This window comes from Lampris incognitus, chromosome 2 (assembly GCF_029633865.1).
Source record: "Lampris incognitus isolate fLamInc1 chromosome 2, fLamInc1.hap2, whole genome shotgun sequence".
Taxonomy (NCBI): Eukaryota; Metazoa; Chordata; class Actinopteri; order Lampriformes; family Lampridae; genus Lampris; species Lampris incognitus.
In genome coordinates this window covers 64,634,558-64,648,734 of record NC_079212.1, presented here as the reverse complement: position 1 = coordinate 64,648,734, position 14,177 = coordinate 64,634,558, and the positions used below count along the sequence as shown (strand labels likewise).

General features: G+C 44.0%; 1 protein-coding gene across 1 annotated transcript in view; it reads left to right on the top strand.

The window, feature by feature from the left end:
• The window catches only part of ccdc22 (coiled-coil domain containing 22), a 71,303-nt gene that overhangs the window by 42,541 nt on the left and 14,585 nt on the right, over positions 1–14,177 (top strand). The window contains exons 9-12 of the mRNA XM_056274387.1: positions 2,704–2,895; positions 7,214–7,333; positions 7,522–7,638; positions 7,731–7,832. Of these exons, the coding sequence (XP_056130362.1) occupies positions 2,704–2,895; positions 7,214–7,333; positions 7,522–7,638; positions 7,731–7,832 (531 nt within the window). The remainder of the gene's footprint in view (positions 1–2,703; positions 2,896–7,213; positions 7,334–7,521; positions 7,639–7,730; positions 7,833–14,177) is intronic.

The following is a 14,177-nucleotide window of genomic DNA, read 5'->3' as shown; positions in this document are numbered from 1 at the left end:
TAAACGGGGCATGAAATTCACATTATCATGAACTACACATAGTGTCTTGTTGATTCAGAGTTCCAGCTGTGGCTGTTATTCATTTGCAGTGGAAAAATGCGAAATTATATAGTAGAATTTACAGGCTTCTCAGCCACAGCCTAATTTTGACTGAGATTAAGTGTTAATTGCAAGCCCCGGTCATCAAATTAAAACATATATTGGATAAGTCAATATGTTTTATTCTGTCTTTTTCACATATCAGACTTGGGTCATGCTGCAGCCATGCAGCAGCAATTTTATTTAAAGTTGAGCTGTGTGTTAGGATGGGGAGGACAGAGAAAGCAGCAGTTACAGCTGAAGCATGTGTGTGGAAAGACCTAAGCAGGAAAGATGTCAAGCCAGCTCCACTTGGGGAAATCAGCTTCCATAAACCAAAGAGGCTAGGCAGGCAGCTCCCAGCTGCTTCCAAAACTTCTAGGAGGAACAGTGTCAAACCAGGAGGCATGTAATAGTTGACAGAGGCAAGATAAGTTTCCTTTTATCATTGTGCATTTAATTCATTTTCAAAAGTTCTCCTGCATCTTTTAACACCATAAACTACCCTGAAAACCGAGTTTTTTTATAAAACAGAGATGAAAATCATAAAGACGTATAGACACTGGGTCATTTCAATGTATTTGTTTGACCTTTACCTTCAAATTATTTATTCTGGAAATCACATAGTTTCCATTGTGTACTGTTTCTGTTTTAATGCTCTGCTTCATGACTTTAGTAAAAATTCAATCAAGATTCATAAAATCTTGAAAAACATCATTATTCAGCATAATAATTGTCTTCTTGTTGCCCTGTCATCATTTTCATTGCTAGACCCAGTAATCAGTCAGATTACTGTTACTGGGTCTAGCAATGAAAACCTCTGTGCAATCTATTATGCACTGGCATCTTTTAAAGTTTCGCTTGAAGATTTTAGGCATGTTCTCTAGTATAGCTCCCTTACTTGGCCATTTAATGAGTGGTTTAAGGACTATGGCCATAGCAGGTATCCAGCTCAGACAAATATTTGATAAGGTGGTTTTTGATACCTTAAATCTATAGGCTAAATCAGTATTAGTTAGGCCCAGCCTTAATTTCATTAGCACAACCTTTAGATGATCCTGTACAGAGAGGTTTTGGCTAATTCTTTCTACACTGTCTGTTATTTTTCACACAGCCAGTCAAAGATAATGGAGGTAAGTCCTGTGAAAAAAATCAGTTGTCCCATGTTGAACTTAATAGTGGCATAGGAAAACGTAGAGTTTTGCAGCTCCTCTTTAAGCTTCTCATTTTCAGCCCGTAGTTTTTCACACTCCTGCTGCAGGTTGACATAGTCCTTCTGAAGCTGAGTGTACCTCAGGTTCAGATCATCATATTCTGTCCTTGGGACTGGGATGTCCTCTTCAGCTTTAACAGAAAAGCAAACGGTTAAGATATGCCAGCACAAGCTCACAACAAATTGGTTGATTGCGCAACAAAAATATCTCCTTACCAGGACAGTGATCCATGCTGCTGACTTGTCCTGGAGTTTCAGAAGGAGCAGGCTGATTGGGTGGAGTGTAAACCCTTTCATCTCGTCTCCTTTTCCTATGGTACCTTAACATAAAAAAGTTAAATTAATGAACAGGAATACTGATCAGAGGCCATATTGCAGGAAATTCCTAACTTGCAGATCCTATCTTAACTGTTTGGTTACAATTAGATATTAGGTTATGACTTGCTTAATACCAACTGGAGAAAAATCCTATCTTAGACATCCCTATCTTCACTTTAAACTTAAGATGGTAAATATTTGCAATACAGCCCCATTTTCTCAAAGCCAGCAGCTGCAAGCTCCAAAGTGCACTGAATAGCATGAAATGAAAGAGGGGAAAAGTAATTCTAAAATGATTAGGAAGTGTTAGGCCTAATTATTCTTACCTTTCCACCTTTGCCTCAGGGTTCTGACTTTGTTTTGTGTACTTAAACACAGAGGGCCCAAAATCAGGATTCTGTGAGTCCAGTCACACCTCACCTGTAAATAGCCAGACACACCACATTAGCCAAATGATACCAGCTAACGCTGCTTATCGGTTACTTTAGATATTAGTCTACATCTAAACCAGGCATTCCAGTGAAACCAAACCTGATATAAAATGGGTACTGCAAACGCCAGCATTTCTGATAGTGTCCTCAGTCCAGTTTTCATCAATACGTTTGATGGCTTGCAACCACAGGCGCCTCCGGTGGCTCTGAAATGGCCGTGATCCTGTCGGAATTCGGTAAAACTTCAGTCCGCTGTTGGTAGAGTAGCGATTCATACAGCCAAACACACAACAACCGGACATTTTGATGCTGGTTATACTTGTGAATAAACTTTGTAATCTCCTCTTCCTCGTCTGAATCCGTGAATTGCCTTCCGTTGCCTAAATGCGCACGCATACTTTTGATGACGTAGGCTGTAAAAGGGTCTATACTGTTTTTATTATCTTAGTATGTTTTTTCCCTCCCTATGTATTTATTTATTTATTTATTTGTCAATTTATTTATTCGTTTATTCCTTATGTTTTCGCTATGTATTTCCTCCTGGGTTTTTTTCTCTTGTATGTTCAGCACTACTTGGAATTCCAGTGCAGGTGCCCTTGTACTTACAGATGGCAAATAAACTTGAACATACTTCTGAGAGGGTTTTTTTGTGAATTTGTATAGATGCCCCAGGAGCCTGACAAGGTTGCCCAGCAGATGGCAGCAGTAAGCAGCTCCCTGCCCTGTGGGAATCAGACAGAGAGAGATGTGCAGGCGCTCCATCAGCAAGAACTGGAATCAATGCTGCAGCAGTCAGTGCTCCACAAAGAGCAGCTCACAGAAAACTTGAAACGGATAACTGTCACAGCTGCACAGGTACAACATGCACCCATTGCTTAGCCACTGTAATGAGTGGTATCAGAATTAGGATAGGCAATTTCTTTTGCCTTCTGTCTGATATAAATGTCTTGATACATGCTCAATAATCCAGGTGAGGAAATCCCAGAAAGTTTAATCAGTTCATCTGGACACAAGGTTTAGTGGGAGAAACGTTTAATTACTCTTCAGTCTCAGCTGACTGCAGGTATCCCAAACCTTGTGAACAACACAGTTGCATAATGACTGAAACTGGCACAGTTGTGTCACAACTGAAACCAGCGATCAGTTTCATATGCAAATTGCTGTGACCATTAACTAGCGTTTCAATGGCCATGTGTGCTATTCACAGAGGATTGGGGTATAGTTGCAATCACAGCATTGTAAGATAGTGACAGATGTACTCTTAGCCCGCTCCCTCGGTTCAGGGACAGTCGTTCCTTTTTCACATAGATGGCCTCTTTGATTCCCCGTTCAAACCAGCATTCCTCCCTATAAAGGATGTACACAGCCTCATCCTTGAAAGAATGGTCATTGGCCTGTACATTGGTGTAGACTGCAGAGTCCTGGCCTGACGAGGTAGCTCTTCTGTGTTGTGCCATCTTGTTTGGCAGAGTCGGAGCTCGCCATTGCCGAACATTTTACTGGCATAAAAGAGACAGGAGACAGGTAAACAACCTAACAGAGTGGTGCCAGGAGAATAACCTCTCTCTCACTGTCGACAAAAAGGGAAAGGGGGAAGGCTGGACCCCATCACCATCAGCAGGACTGCTGTAAAGAGGGTCAAGAGCTTCAAGTTCCTGGATATCCACATTACCGAGGACTTCAGCTGGGATGAACACACCAGCCATGTGGTGAAAAAGGCACAGCAACGCCTCTTTCACTTCAGGCGACTGAAGAAGTTCAGCATGGGGCCCAGGATTCTACGGGCCTTCTACAGAGGCACAACTGAGAGCATCCTGACTGGATGCATCACCGCCTGGTGTGGGAACTGTACTGCCCACAACCGCAAAACACTGCAGAGGGTTGTGCTGCCGGCCCGGGACATCAGTGGATGTGAGCTTCCCTCCATCCAGGACATATATAACAGACGATGTGTCAGCAAAGCCCATAGGATTATCAAAGACCCCAGCCACCTAAACTATGGACTGTTCCAGCTGCTACTGCCAGGCAAGCAGTACCGCAGCCTCAAAGCCCAGACCAGTAGGCTCTGGAACAGCTTTTTCCAACAAGCAACGAGGCTTTTGAACAAAGAACTTTAAAGACACTAAGCCTGGTGCCAGACTGACTGGTACTGACCTATGGTCTTCAGCGGATCATCAGTTTATACACACACACGCACACACACAAGCAAAAACAGATACAGTACTATATGGCGGGCTCTCTCCATCTGGCCACCTAATCATCCCCCGTGTAATTGGCTCAATGATTCCTCCCTCTCCACCGCAAGCTGATGTGTGGTGAGCATTCTGGTGCAAAATGGCTGCCATCCATCACCCAGGTGGTGCTACACATTGGTGGTGGCTGAGGTGAATTTCCTCACTTCGCTGTGAAGCAATTTGGGTGTCAAGATAAAGCGCTGTATAAATGTAATCCATTAATATTATAATCCATTTTCTTATATAGATGGATTGCGTTTATAAAGTGCTTTCCATTTATGTATGTAAATGAGATTTAAATTTTAAATTTTTAGTAAATTTGCAAAAACTTCTCAAAACATGTTTTCACTTTGTCATTATGGGTTATTGAGGGTGGATTAATGGGCAAAAGTAGCAATTTTATCCATTTAAAGTTATATCTACAACACAACATGTGCAAAATGTGAAGGGCTGTGAATACGTTCTGAAGCCACGGTAGCCTTCACCGGGGCTCCGCCGCAAGGCTGGGTCAAGAATTAAGAACAGTTTATTCTCATTTCTATCATTTACTTGAGTACACAAAAGAAATGAAATATTTCTCCCAGCCCACAGCAGTGCAACACAAAAGATAAAAACACATCCAAATTTCCAAAAACAACACCACCAAAAACACAAAAACAGAGAGAACAAAGCAAGAAAAGAAAACAGTTAACATGAACGCCATGCGTTTGGACCCAATCGCAGAGAAGAGGCAGAAGCAGTTGTCAAATAATAAGTCGCTTTACTGGACCCTGGAAAACATACAATAACCAAAAACCACTGCCAAACAGGGCAGGCAAAAATGCAAACATGAATTAACACAAAATACCAAACACGGGAAACACTCTCTCACACAGAGGAGGCGGGCAAGGGTTCAGGAGACACGGGCATCCACAGACCGACGCTAAGCTTTTTTCCAAGACTCGACAGCGTATGTCTGCAAAGCACCCAGTCAAATAGTCCCCAGCACAGGTGCACTTAATCACAGGCCAATCAAGGGCAGGTGCCACTCATACTGGCCAACAGGGAGATGTCATGCCTGTTGGCTGCTGACCCTCTGGCCAGTGATCGTGTCACAATATAGTCCGTTCAGTGCAACACAGACCAAAAACTCCACCGTCCAGAGAACAAACACCAGCCAGGATGACTGTGGGAACTGCCGGTCTGCATGGGCTATCAGTTAGCCTAGCCTGCCCCGCTTCCACGTCCTGTCAGACCACCCTCGGTGCTTCCTCTTCGGGCACAGCTCCAGGTAGGGCCGTGGTCCTTGGGTCCACCGGGCGAAGCAAACCAAGCTCCCCCAGCCCATCCAGCGCCAGCTCTCCTAGCCAGACACCTTCGACACACCTCCCCCGCACTCCACACGATGACGCAGGCGCAGACAAAAACACTGCACAGTCGATGCTAGGCGAGGCCGCCTCGGTGTTTTCTCTCGGGCACAGCTGCGGGCAGGGCCATCCACAGGATGCAGCAGACCAAGCTCTCTCAGTCAATCCAACACCAGCTCTCCTGCCATAAAAAAAAAAAAAATCGAAGATCAAAATAAAAACGCCACATGATGACACAAACCTAGATGCAGGCGTAGGATTAGACATGGACAAAGACACTGCATAGTCAGCGCTGGGTGAAGCTGCTGCAAACGTGAGTTTGCACCGCCATCTTCCCACACCAAAGGTTGACACCGCATAAAGAGTGGCTGCGGAGCGGAGCCCGCTCGCATTCTGAGCCTTGTTAGTAGATTGGTGTGTTTACACCGGGTGCTGAATACATGTGTGCTCTGCAGTATGTGCTAATGGCAAACTAACACTCTCTGTGGAAGTTCCATTTCATGCAGGAACATAGTCCAGGAAACTGGAAAGGAATGTGCAGGAAAAGTTGAGGTAAGTATGCATCATTTCAAGCTGGTTCCAACATGACAGTGACCTTAGTTTGCTCCAATGACTTGCACTTCCCCCACATGTATAGCTCCAGTATAGCACCTTGTGGATGAGATGGAATGGGAGGTTCGCAGCATGAACGTGAGGCCAATAAATCTGCAGGAACTGCGTGATGCCATTGTGTCAGCTTGGACCAAAATCCCAAAGGATATTTCCAGCACTTTGTTGAATTCAGACTGTAAAGAATTTGTGCTGTTCTGGAGACAAAATGAGATCCTACCGGGTACTAGATAGGTGTACATCAGGTATACCTAAGTAAGATGCTAATGAGTGTAGGAGACAACTCACTGACGGAGGGAGAGATCATTCTGAACAGAATCTTTGAGGGAGACTCAAGACATTGACTTGTCAGAGAAGAGAATCCACAGGCGGTGATTGGGGCAGAGGAGGAGGCTGAGAGCTCAGAGAAGAAGGCCGAGAGCTCAGAGGAGTCTGAGAGCTCAGAAGAGGAGGCGGAGAGCTCAGAGGAGGAGGCTGAGAGCTCAGAGGCAGAGGCTGAGAGCTTAAAGGAGCCTGGAGGAGGAGGCTGAGAGCTCAAAGGAGGAGGCTGAGAGCTCAGAGGAGGAGGCATTGACTGAGGAAGAGCAAGCGAACATTCAAAAACAGGCCTGGCATCTACTGTACCCCAAAACTAGCATGTAGGCTCTTGAGGGTGTTTATATTCAATACTGTGTAACCCTAAGTATTTATAGTCAATAAAATGTCAGCTATAGTGCAAATATGCCTCATTTTCAAAACATACATGTTTGACTGTTGTTTTTTTGTGTGTGATGGAGTTATGGAGGCTAAATGATTTAAGTAATAAACTCTTAAAACATTTTAAGAGCAGGAAGTATTGATGTCCTCTATAAAGGATATACAATAAAACAAAATAAAATTATGTTTTGATCCCAAAAACTAATATGATGTACAAAAACAGGAAATTAAAATATTATTTAAACTCATGCTATAGGTATATGACGGTCACTTCCTTCTTGTGTGCAGGTGTGGGATGAGTTGAAGCAAAGAGAGCTGGAAAATAATGAGAAGGAGAAAATTGTGCAGATGAAGAAGCAGACTGCCGACTTGTTGCCGAATGCTGAGGAGAACTTGGTAAAGCTGCAGGTAGGAAGATGGCCATCCCTTCATTCAAAGCATTTCATATCTATAAAGGGGTCATCAGACTCCACCCTGAAGCGTTCACATTCAAACTGAACTTTTCCTGAAAGAAGATGTTGAATGAAAATTTAAATAAAAGTGAGTGTGTGCATGCCTGTGTCTGCTTGCCGATGTGCACACGCTCCATCCACCAGTTCCTGGTGGAGGCCAGTGCCAAGCGGGTGGTGAACCTGGCATCTCAGTGGGAGAAACACCGTGCCCCACTCATCGATGAGCATCGCAGACTCAAAGAGCTCTGCAGTAACCAGGATGTAAGTATCCTTACCAGTACAGATGGATATTAGTTTATTTGTAGCTTTCGTTGCACAATTCAATGACATACATGTGCATTTGTTCGCTTTAGATGGAATCCTCCAGAAAACTATCTGAAATTAAGGATCTGCATGACAAAATCCGCCAATCTGCAGAGGAGGCAAAGAATAAGGAAGGACTCTACAAACAGCTGGTATGAGACTGAATTTCCTTTTAATTTGAGAGGTGGAAGGAACTTAAAGCCCTGGCCTGGTTGGCTTTGTAGCCACAAGTGCGTCACTTGGAGAGGTAGTTGTTTCATTTCTGCTCCCGAAGGGCCCTGACTGTTGGCCAATGTCGGGCTGTTGGTGAGCGTCTGTGATGCTAGTTTTTGCGGCATGTCCCGCACTGTCGGCACCAGTCGGACCCCCGTTGGCAGCTTTTGGGCCAATGCAGCATGTTGAATGGGCAGAACCCATCACTGATTGGCTGTTCAGCATAGCAACTCAGTGCTAAGCTAGCGAATCAGGGCCGTCGGCTGTGGTCTTTGTGGCATGTTCAAGTTCTACTTTAAGGGTCCAGACGGCAGGCGACGTGAAGCGACGCAACAATCGGCGCTAGTCAGTTTGGTGTGTCTGGGCCCTAAAAGTAGAACTGGATCTGTAGTTATCATGCTTTTCAGAATTACTTTACTTCTTGGAATTCAGCCTTTCCCCCACCATACCAATTAGTGGGCTGCCCGCCTACGAATTCCCCTGTAAGTTAATGTGAGAATAATGAATTTTGTTATTTTCAGTGAAAGGGAAACCATACGTGAAACAAACGTTCTTATGTCTACCGTAGAATTATAGTTTTCAGAAGAATAATCTGTAGCTGTCTTATTGCTCATCATGATGTCCAAGAAATGCGACTTTGTCTCATGATAAATCCATGCATGAAAGCTGCAGCACTGTTGACAGTGCAGCTGTCCTACACTGTCTGGTATTTTAGTGTTGACCAGAATGCAGTGGATGCCGTATAACAGAGACTACAACATGTCATATTTAAATTCACTATTCATTTTCCCTACAGATTGATTTCCATTCCATGCAGCTGAAAGTTAAAAGGGTTTGAGGCGGGTTTTTGTGAGACGAGACTGCCTGAATTGTCATACGACGTGCACTTTAAAGAACATAATATTGCTGTTGGGATAAAAACCATGTATCTGCAAATCTTGTGGTTTTATGTTTCTTACTACTACTACTACTTTCGGATGCTCCCGTAAGGGGTTGCCACAGCGGATCATCCGTTTCCATTTCTTCATATCTTCTGCATCTTCCTCTGTCACACCAGCCACCATGCATGTCTTCCCTCACTACATCCATAAACCTCCTCTTTGGCCTTCCTCTTCTCCTCTTCCCTGGCAGCTCCATATTCAGCATCCTTTTCCCAATATACCCAGCATCTCTCCTCCACACATGTTCAAACCATCTCAATCTTGTCTCTCTTGCTTTGTCTCCAAACCGTCCAACCTGAGCTGTCCCTCTAATATAATCATTCCTAATCCTGTCCTTCTTCATCACTCCCAGTGAAAATCTTAACATCTTCACCTCTGCCACCTCTAGCTCCACCACCTGTCTTTTCATCAGTGCCACTGTCTCCAAACCATACAACATAGCTGGTCTCAACCATCTTGTAAACCTTCCCTTTAACTCTTGCTGATACCCTTCTGTCACAAATCACTCCTGACACTCTTCTCCACCCACTCCACCCTGCCTGCTCTCTCTTCTTCACCTCTCTTCTGCACTCCCTATTACTTTGAACAGTTGACCCCAAGTATTTAAACTCATAGTCCTTCGTCACCTCTACTCCTTGCATCCTCACCATTCCACTGTCCTCCCTCTCATTCACACATAGGTATTCCATCTTGCTCCTACTGACTTTCATTCCTCTTCTCGCCAGTGCATACCTCCACCTCTCCAGGCTCTTCTCAACCTGCACCCTACTCTCACTACAGATCACAGTGTCATCCGTGAACATCATTATCCACAGAGACTCCTGCCTGATCTTGTCTGTCAACCTGTCCATCACCGTTGCAAACAAGAAAGGGCTCAGAGCCGATCCTTGATGTAATCCCACCTCCACCTTGAACCCATCTGTCATTCCAACTGCACACCTCACCACTGTCACACTGCCCTCATACATATCCTGCACCACTCCTACATACTTCTCTGCAACTCCTGACTTCCTCATACAATACCACATCTCCTCTCTCGGCACCCTGTCATATGCTTTCTCTAAATCCACAAAGACACAATGTAACTCCTTCTGGCCTTCTCTATACTTCTCCATCAACATTCTCAAAGCAAAGATCACATCTGTGGTGCTCTTTCCTGGCATGAAACCATACTGCTGCTCGCTGATCACCACCTCTCCTCTTAACCTAGCTTCTATTACTCTTTCCCATATCTTCATGCTGTGGCTGATCAACTTTATACCTCTGTAGTTGCTAGTTCTGTACATCGCCCTTGTTCTTTAAGATCGGTACCAGTATGCTTCCTCTCCACTCCTCAGGCATCCTCTCACTTTCCAAGATTGTGTTAAACAATCTAGTTAAAAACCCCACTGCCATCTCTCCTAAACATCTCCATGCCTCCACAGGTATGTCATCAGGACCAACTGCCTTTCCACTCTTCATCCTCTTCATAGCTGCCCTCACTTCCTCCTTGCTAATCCACTGCACTTCCTGATTCACTATCCCCACATCATCCAACCTTCTCTCTCTCATTTTCTTCATTCATCAGCCCCTCAAAGTACTCCTTCTACCTTCTCAACACACTTTCCTCACTTGAATGGTGAATTAGTAATTGTTTTTTTCCACTTCCTGTGAAGTTAGCTCCTTTGCAGATATTTGGTTTTCTCCCAACAGAGACAATCATTACCATAGTGAAATGGACAATACTGTGGTGTAACGGAAGACTGTAGAACAGAAAACACCAAAGCTAATGGCTTTGAAGAGAGCATGAATATTGAGAAAATGGGGGAGAGGAAGCAAATTGTCAAGCCCATCCCACCCTTGGACAACATACCTATATCAAACCACCCTCGCCCACTGCTAAGGCAGTTTTTCAGGAAAATGCTTGAATTGTGCAAAAAGTATGACAAGACAAAAAGCCCTCCTTCTTCAGAATTGGACTAAAGAGCTAGTTTAAAAAAAACTTATTTCAGATTTCTCCCAATTTAGTGGCCAATCGATCCCTATTTTAGTTCAAACACACACCCTCGTACTGTATGCGCTCACCAACCGCATCTCTCCTGCCGGCAGTCTGGAAGGAGACGCCGCTCCACTTTCGTGATGAGGTGAATCCAGGCCGAACCACTGCTTTTTCCGCACACACACAGAGACACATTCATGTGACGAACACAAGCCGACTCCGCCCCCCTCCCGAAGACAGCGTTGCCAATTATTGCTGCTTCATTGAGTCCGGCCATAGTCGGATCTGACGAGACTGAGGCGCGAACCCCGGTCCCCAGTGGGCAACTGCATCGACACAAAGCCCATGCTTAGACCGCTACACCACCGCGGACTTTAAAGAACTAGTTTTTACACACACTAAGCTAGGAGTGGGTTTCCTCTTCCAAAAATGTACCCTCACTGTTTTAGAATGTGTTGAGCTGCAAGGTGACATTCTGATGACATATTGTAGTTTTCTCTGTGGTGCACACTGCATAGTGTACATGCAAACCCACATTTCATTGCCTTTTGGGATAGCTTTTGTCATCGAGTAAATTACATCAGGGAGCACGTGGTTGAGCTCAAACAAATATATACAACATATGTATACGTGTATATATATATATGTGTGTGTGTGTGTAATATTATACGTTATTATATATTATACAGATAAATTACACACACACACACACACACACACACACACACACACACACACATATATATATATATATATATATATATATATATATATATATATATATATATATATATACGTTCCTCATTAGTCGAGCACTCAACACCATTGACGGTTTCGGAAAAAAACGCTACATATATACACTACCGTTCAAAAGTTTGGGATCACATTGAAATGTCCATATTTTTGAAGGAAAAGCACTGTACTTTTTAATGAAGATAACTTTAAATTAGTCTTAACTTTAAAGAAATACTCTCTATACATTGCTAATGTGGTAAATGACTATTCTAGCTGCAAATGTCTGGTTTTTGGTGCAATATCTACATAGGTGTATAGAGGCCCATTCCAAGCAACTATCACTCCAGTGTTCTAATGGTACAATGTGTTTGCTCATTGGCTCAGAAGGCTAATTGATGATTAGAAAACCCTTGTGCAATCATGTTCACACATCTGAAAACAGTTTAGCTCGTTACAGAAGCTACAAAACTGACCTTCCTTTGAGCAGATTGAGTTTCTGGAGCATCACATTTGTGGGGTCAATTAAACGCTCAAAATGGCCAGAAAAAGAGAACTTTCATCTGAAACTCGACAGTCTATTCTTGTTCTTAGAAATGAAGGCTATTCCATGCGAGAAATTGCTAAGAAATTGAAGATTTCCTACACCGGTGTGTACTACTCCCTTCAGAGGACAGCACAAACAGGCTCTAACCAGAGTAGAAAAAGAAGTGGGAGGCCGCGTTGCACAACTGAGCAAGAAGATAAGTACATTAGAGTCTCTAGTTTGAGAAACAGACGCCTCACAGGTCCCCAACTGGCATCTTCATTAAATAGTACCCGCAAAACACCAGTGTCAACATCTACAGTGAAGAGGCGGCTGCGGGATTCTGGGCTTCAGGGCAGAGTGGCAAAGAAAAAGCCATATATGAGACTGACCAATAAAAGAAAATGATTAAGATGGGCAAAAGAACACAGACATTGGACAGAGGAAGACTGGAAAAAAGTGTTGTGGACGGATGAATCCAAGTTTGAGGTGTTTGGATCACAAAGAAGAACGTTTGTGAGACGCAGAACAAATGAAAAGATGCTGGAAGAATGCCTGACGCCATCTGTTAAGCATGGTGGAGGTAATGTGATGGTCTGGGGTTGCTTTGGTGCTGGTAAGGTGGGAGATTTGTACAGGGTAAAAGGGATTCCGAATAAGGAAGGCTATCACTCCATTTTGCAACGCCATGCCATACCCAGTGGACAGCGCTTGATTGGAGCCAATTTCATCCTACAACAGGACAATGACCCTAAACACACCTCCAAATTGTGCAAGAACTATTTAGAGCAGAAGCAGGCAGCTGGTATTCTATCGGTAATGGAGTGGCCAGCGCAGTCACCAGATCTGAACCCCATTGAGCTGTTGTGGGAGCAGCTTGACCGTATGGTATGCAAGAAGTGCCCATCCAACCAATCCAACTTGTGGGAGCTGCTTCTGGAAGCGTGGGGTGCAATTTCTCCAGATTACCTCAACAAATTAACAGCTAGAATGCCAAAGGTCTGCAATGCTGTAATTGCTGCAAATGGAGGATTCTTTGACGAAAGCAAAGTTTGATGTAAAAAAAATCTTATTTCAAATACAAATCATTATTTCTAACCTTGTCAATGTCTTGACTCTATTTTCTATTCATTTCACAACATATGGTGGTGAATAAGTGTGACTTTTCATGGAAAACACAAAATTGTTTGGGTGATCCCAAACTTTTGAACGGTAGTGTATATATATATATATATATATATATATATATATATATATATATATATATATATATATATATAATTTAATTGTGCAAGTAACATTTTGTTCATGTATCCATACCCTACTCTAACCCCATTGGACAGTTCAAATGCATCAATGTTCTAACCATGGCTTGCCCCCCCCCCCCCCCTGAAATTGAACACTGCACATAGAACGTAGGCAACCGGTATAAATAAGGACGTTTACTGTAACCATGTAGGCAGCTGATGACGCACTGAGCACGGAACAGGCTTGTTCTGCCATTCAACAACTTTGAGCTATAAAAAATATATCTTTGCTCCTGAATTGTTGAGCTCTTTTTTCTGCATTGAAGGTTTCATTGCAACACCCCGTGGACATATATATATATGTAAGGGTGACATGGTGGCGCAGTGGTTAGCGCAGTCGCCTCACAGCAAGAAGGTCCTGGGTTCAAGCCCTGGGGTAGTCCAACCTTGGGGGGTCGTCTCGGGTCGTCCTCTATGTGGAGTTTGTATGTTCTCGCTGTGTCTACATGGGTTCCCTCCCGGTGCTCCGGTTTCCTCCCACAGTCCAAAGACATGTAGGTCAGGTGAATCGGCCGTACTAAATTGTCCCTAGGTGTGAGTGTGTGTGTGTGTGTGTGTGTGTGTGTGTGTGTGTGTGTGTGTGTGTGTGTGTGTGTTGGCCCTATGATGGACTGGCAGCCTGCCCAGGGTGTCTCCCCGCCTGCTGCCCAATGACTGCTGGGATAGGCTTCAGCAACCCTGAGTAAGCGGCTTGGATAATGGATGGATGGATGGATCTCGGCATTATTTGCTGGGACCTCCCAGTGAGTTAGGACAGCTTGAGCTCTCCTAAACACTGGTGGACATAGATCCTGTCCTAG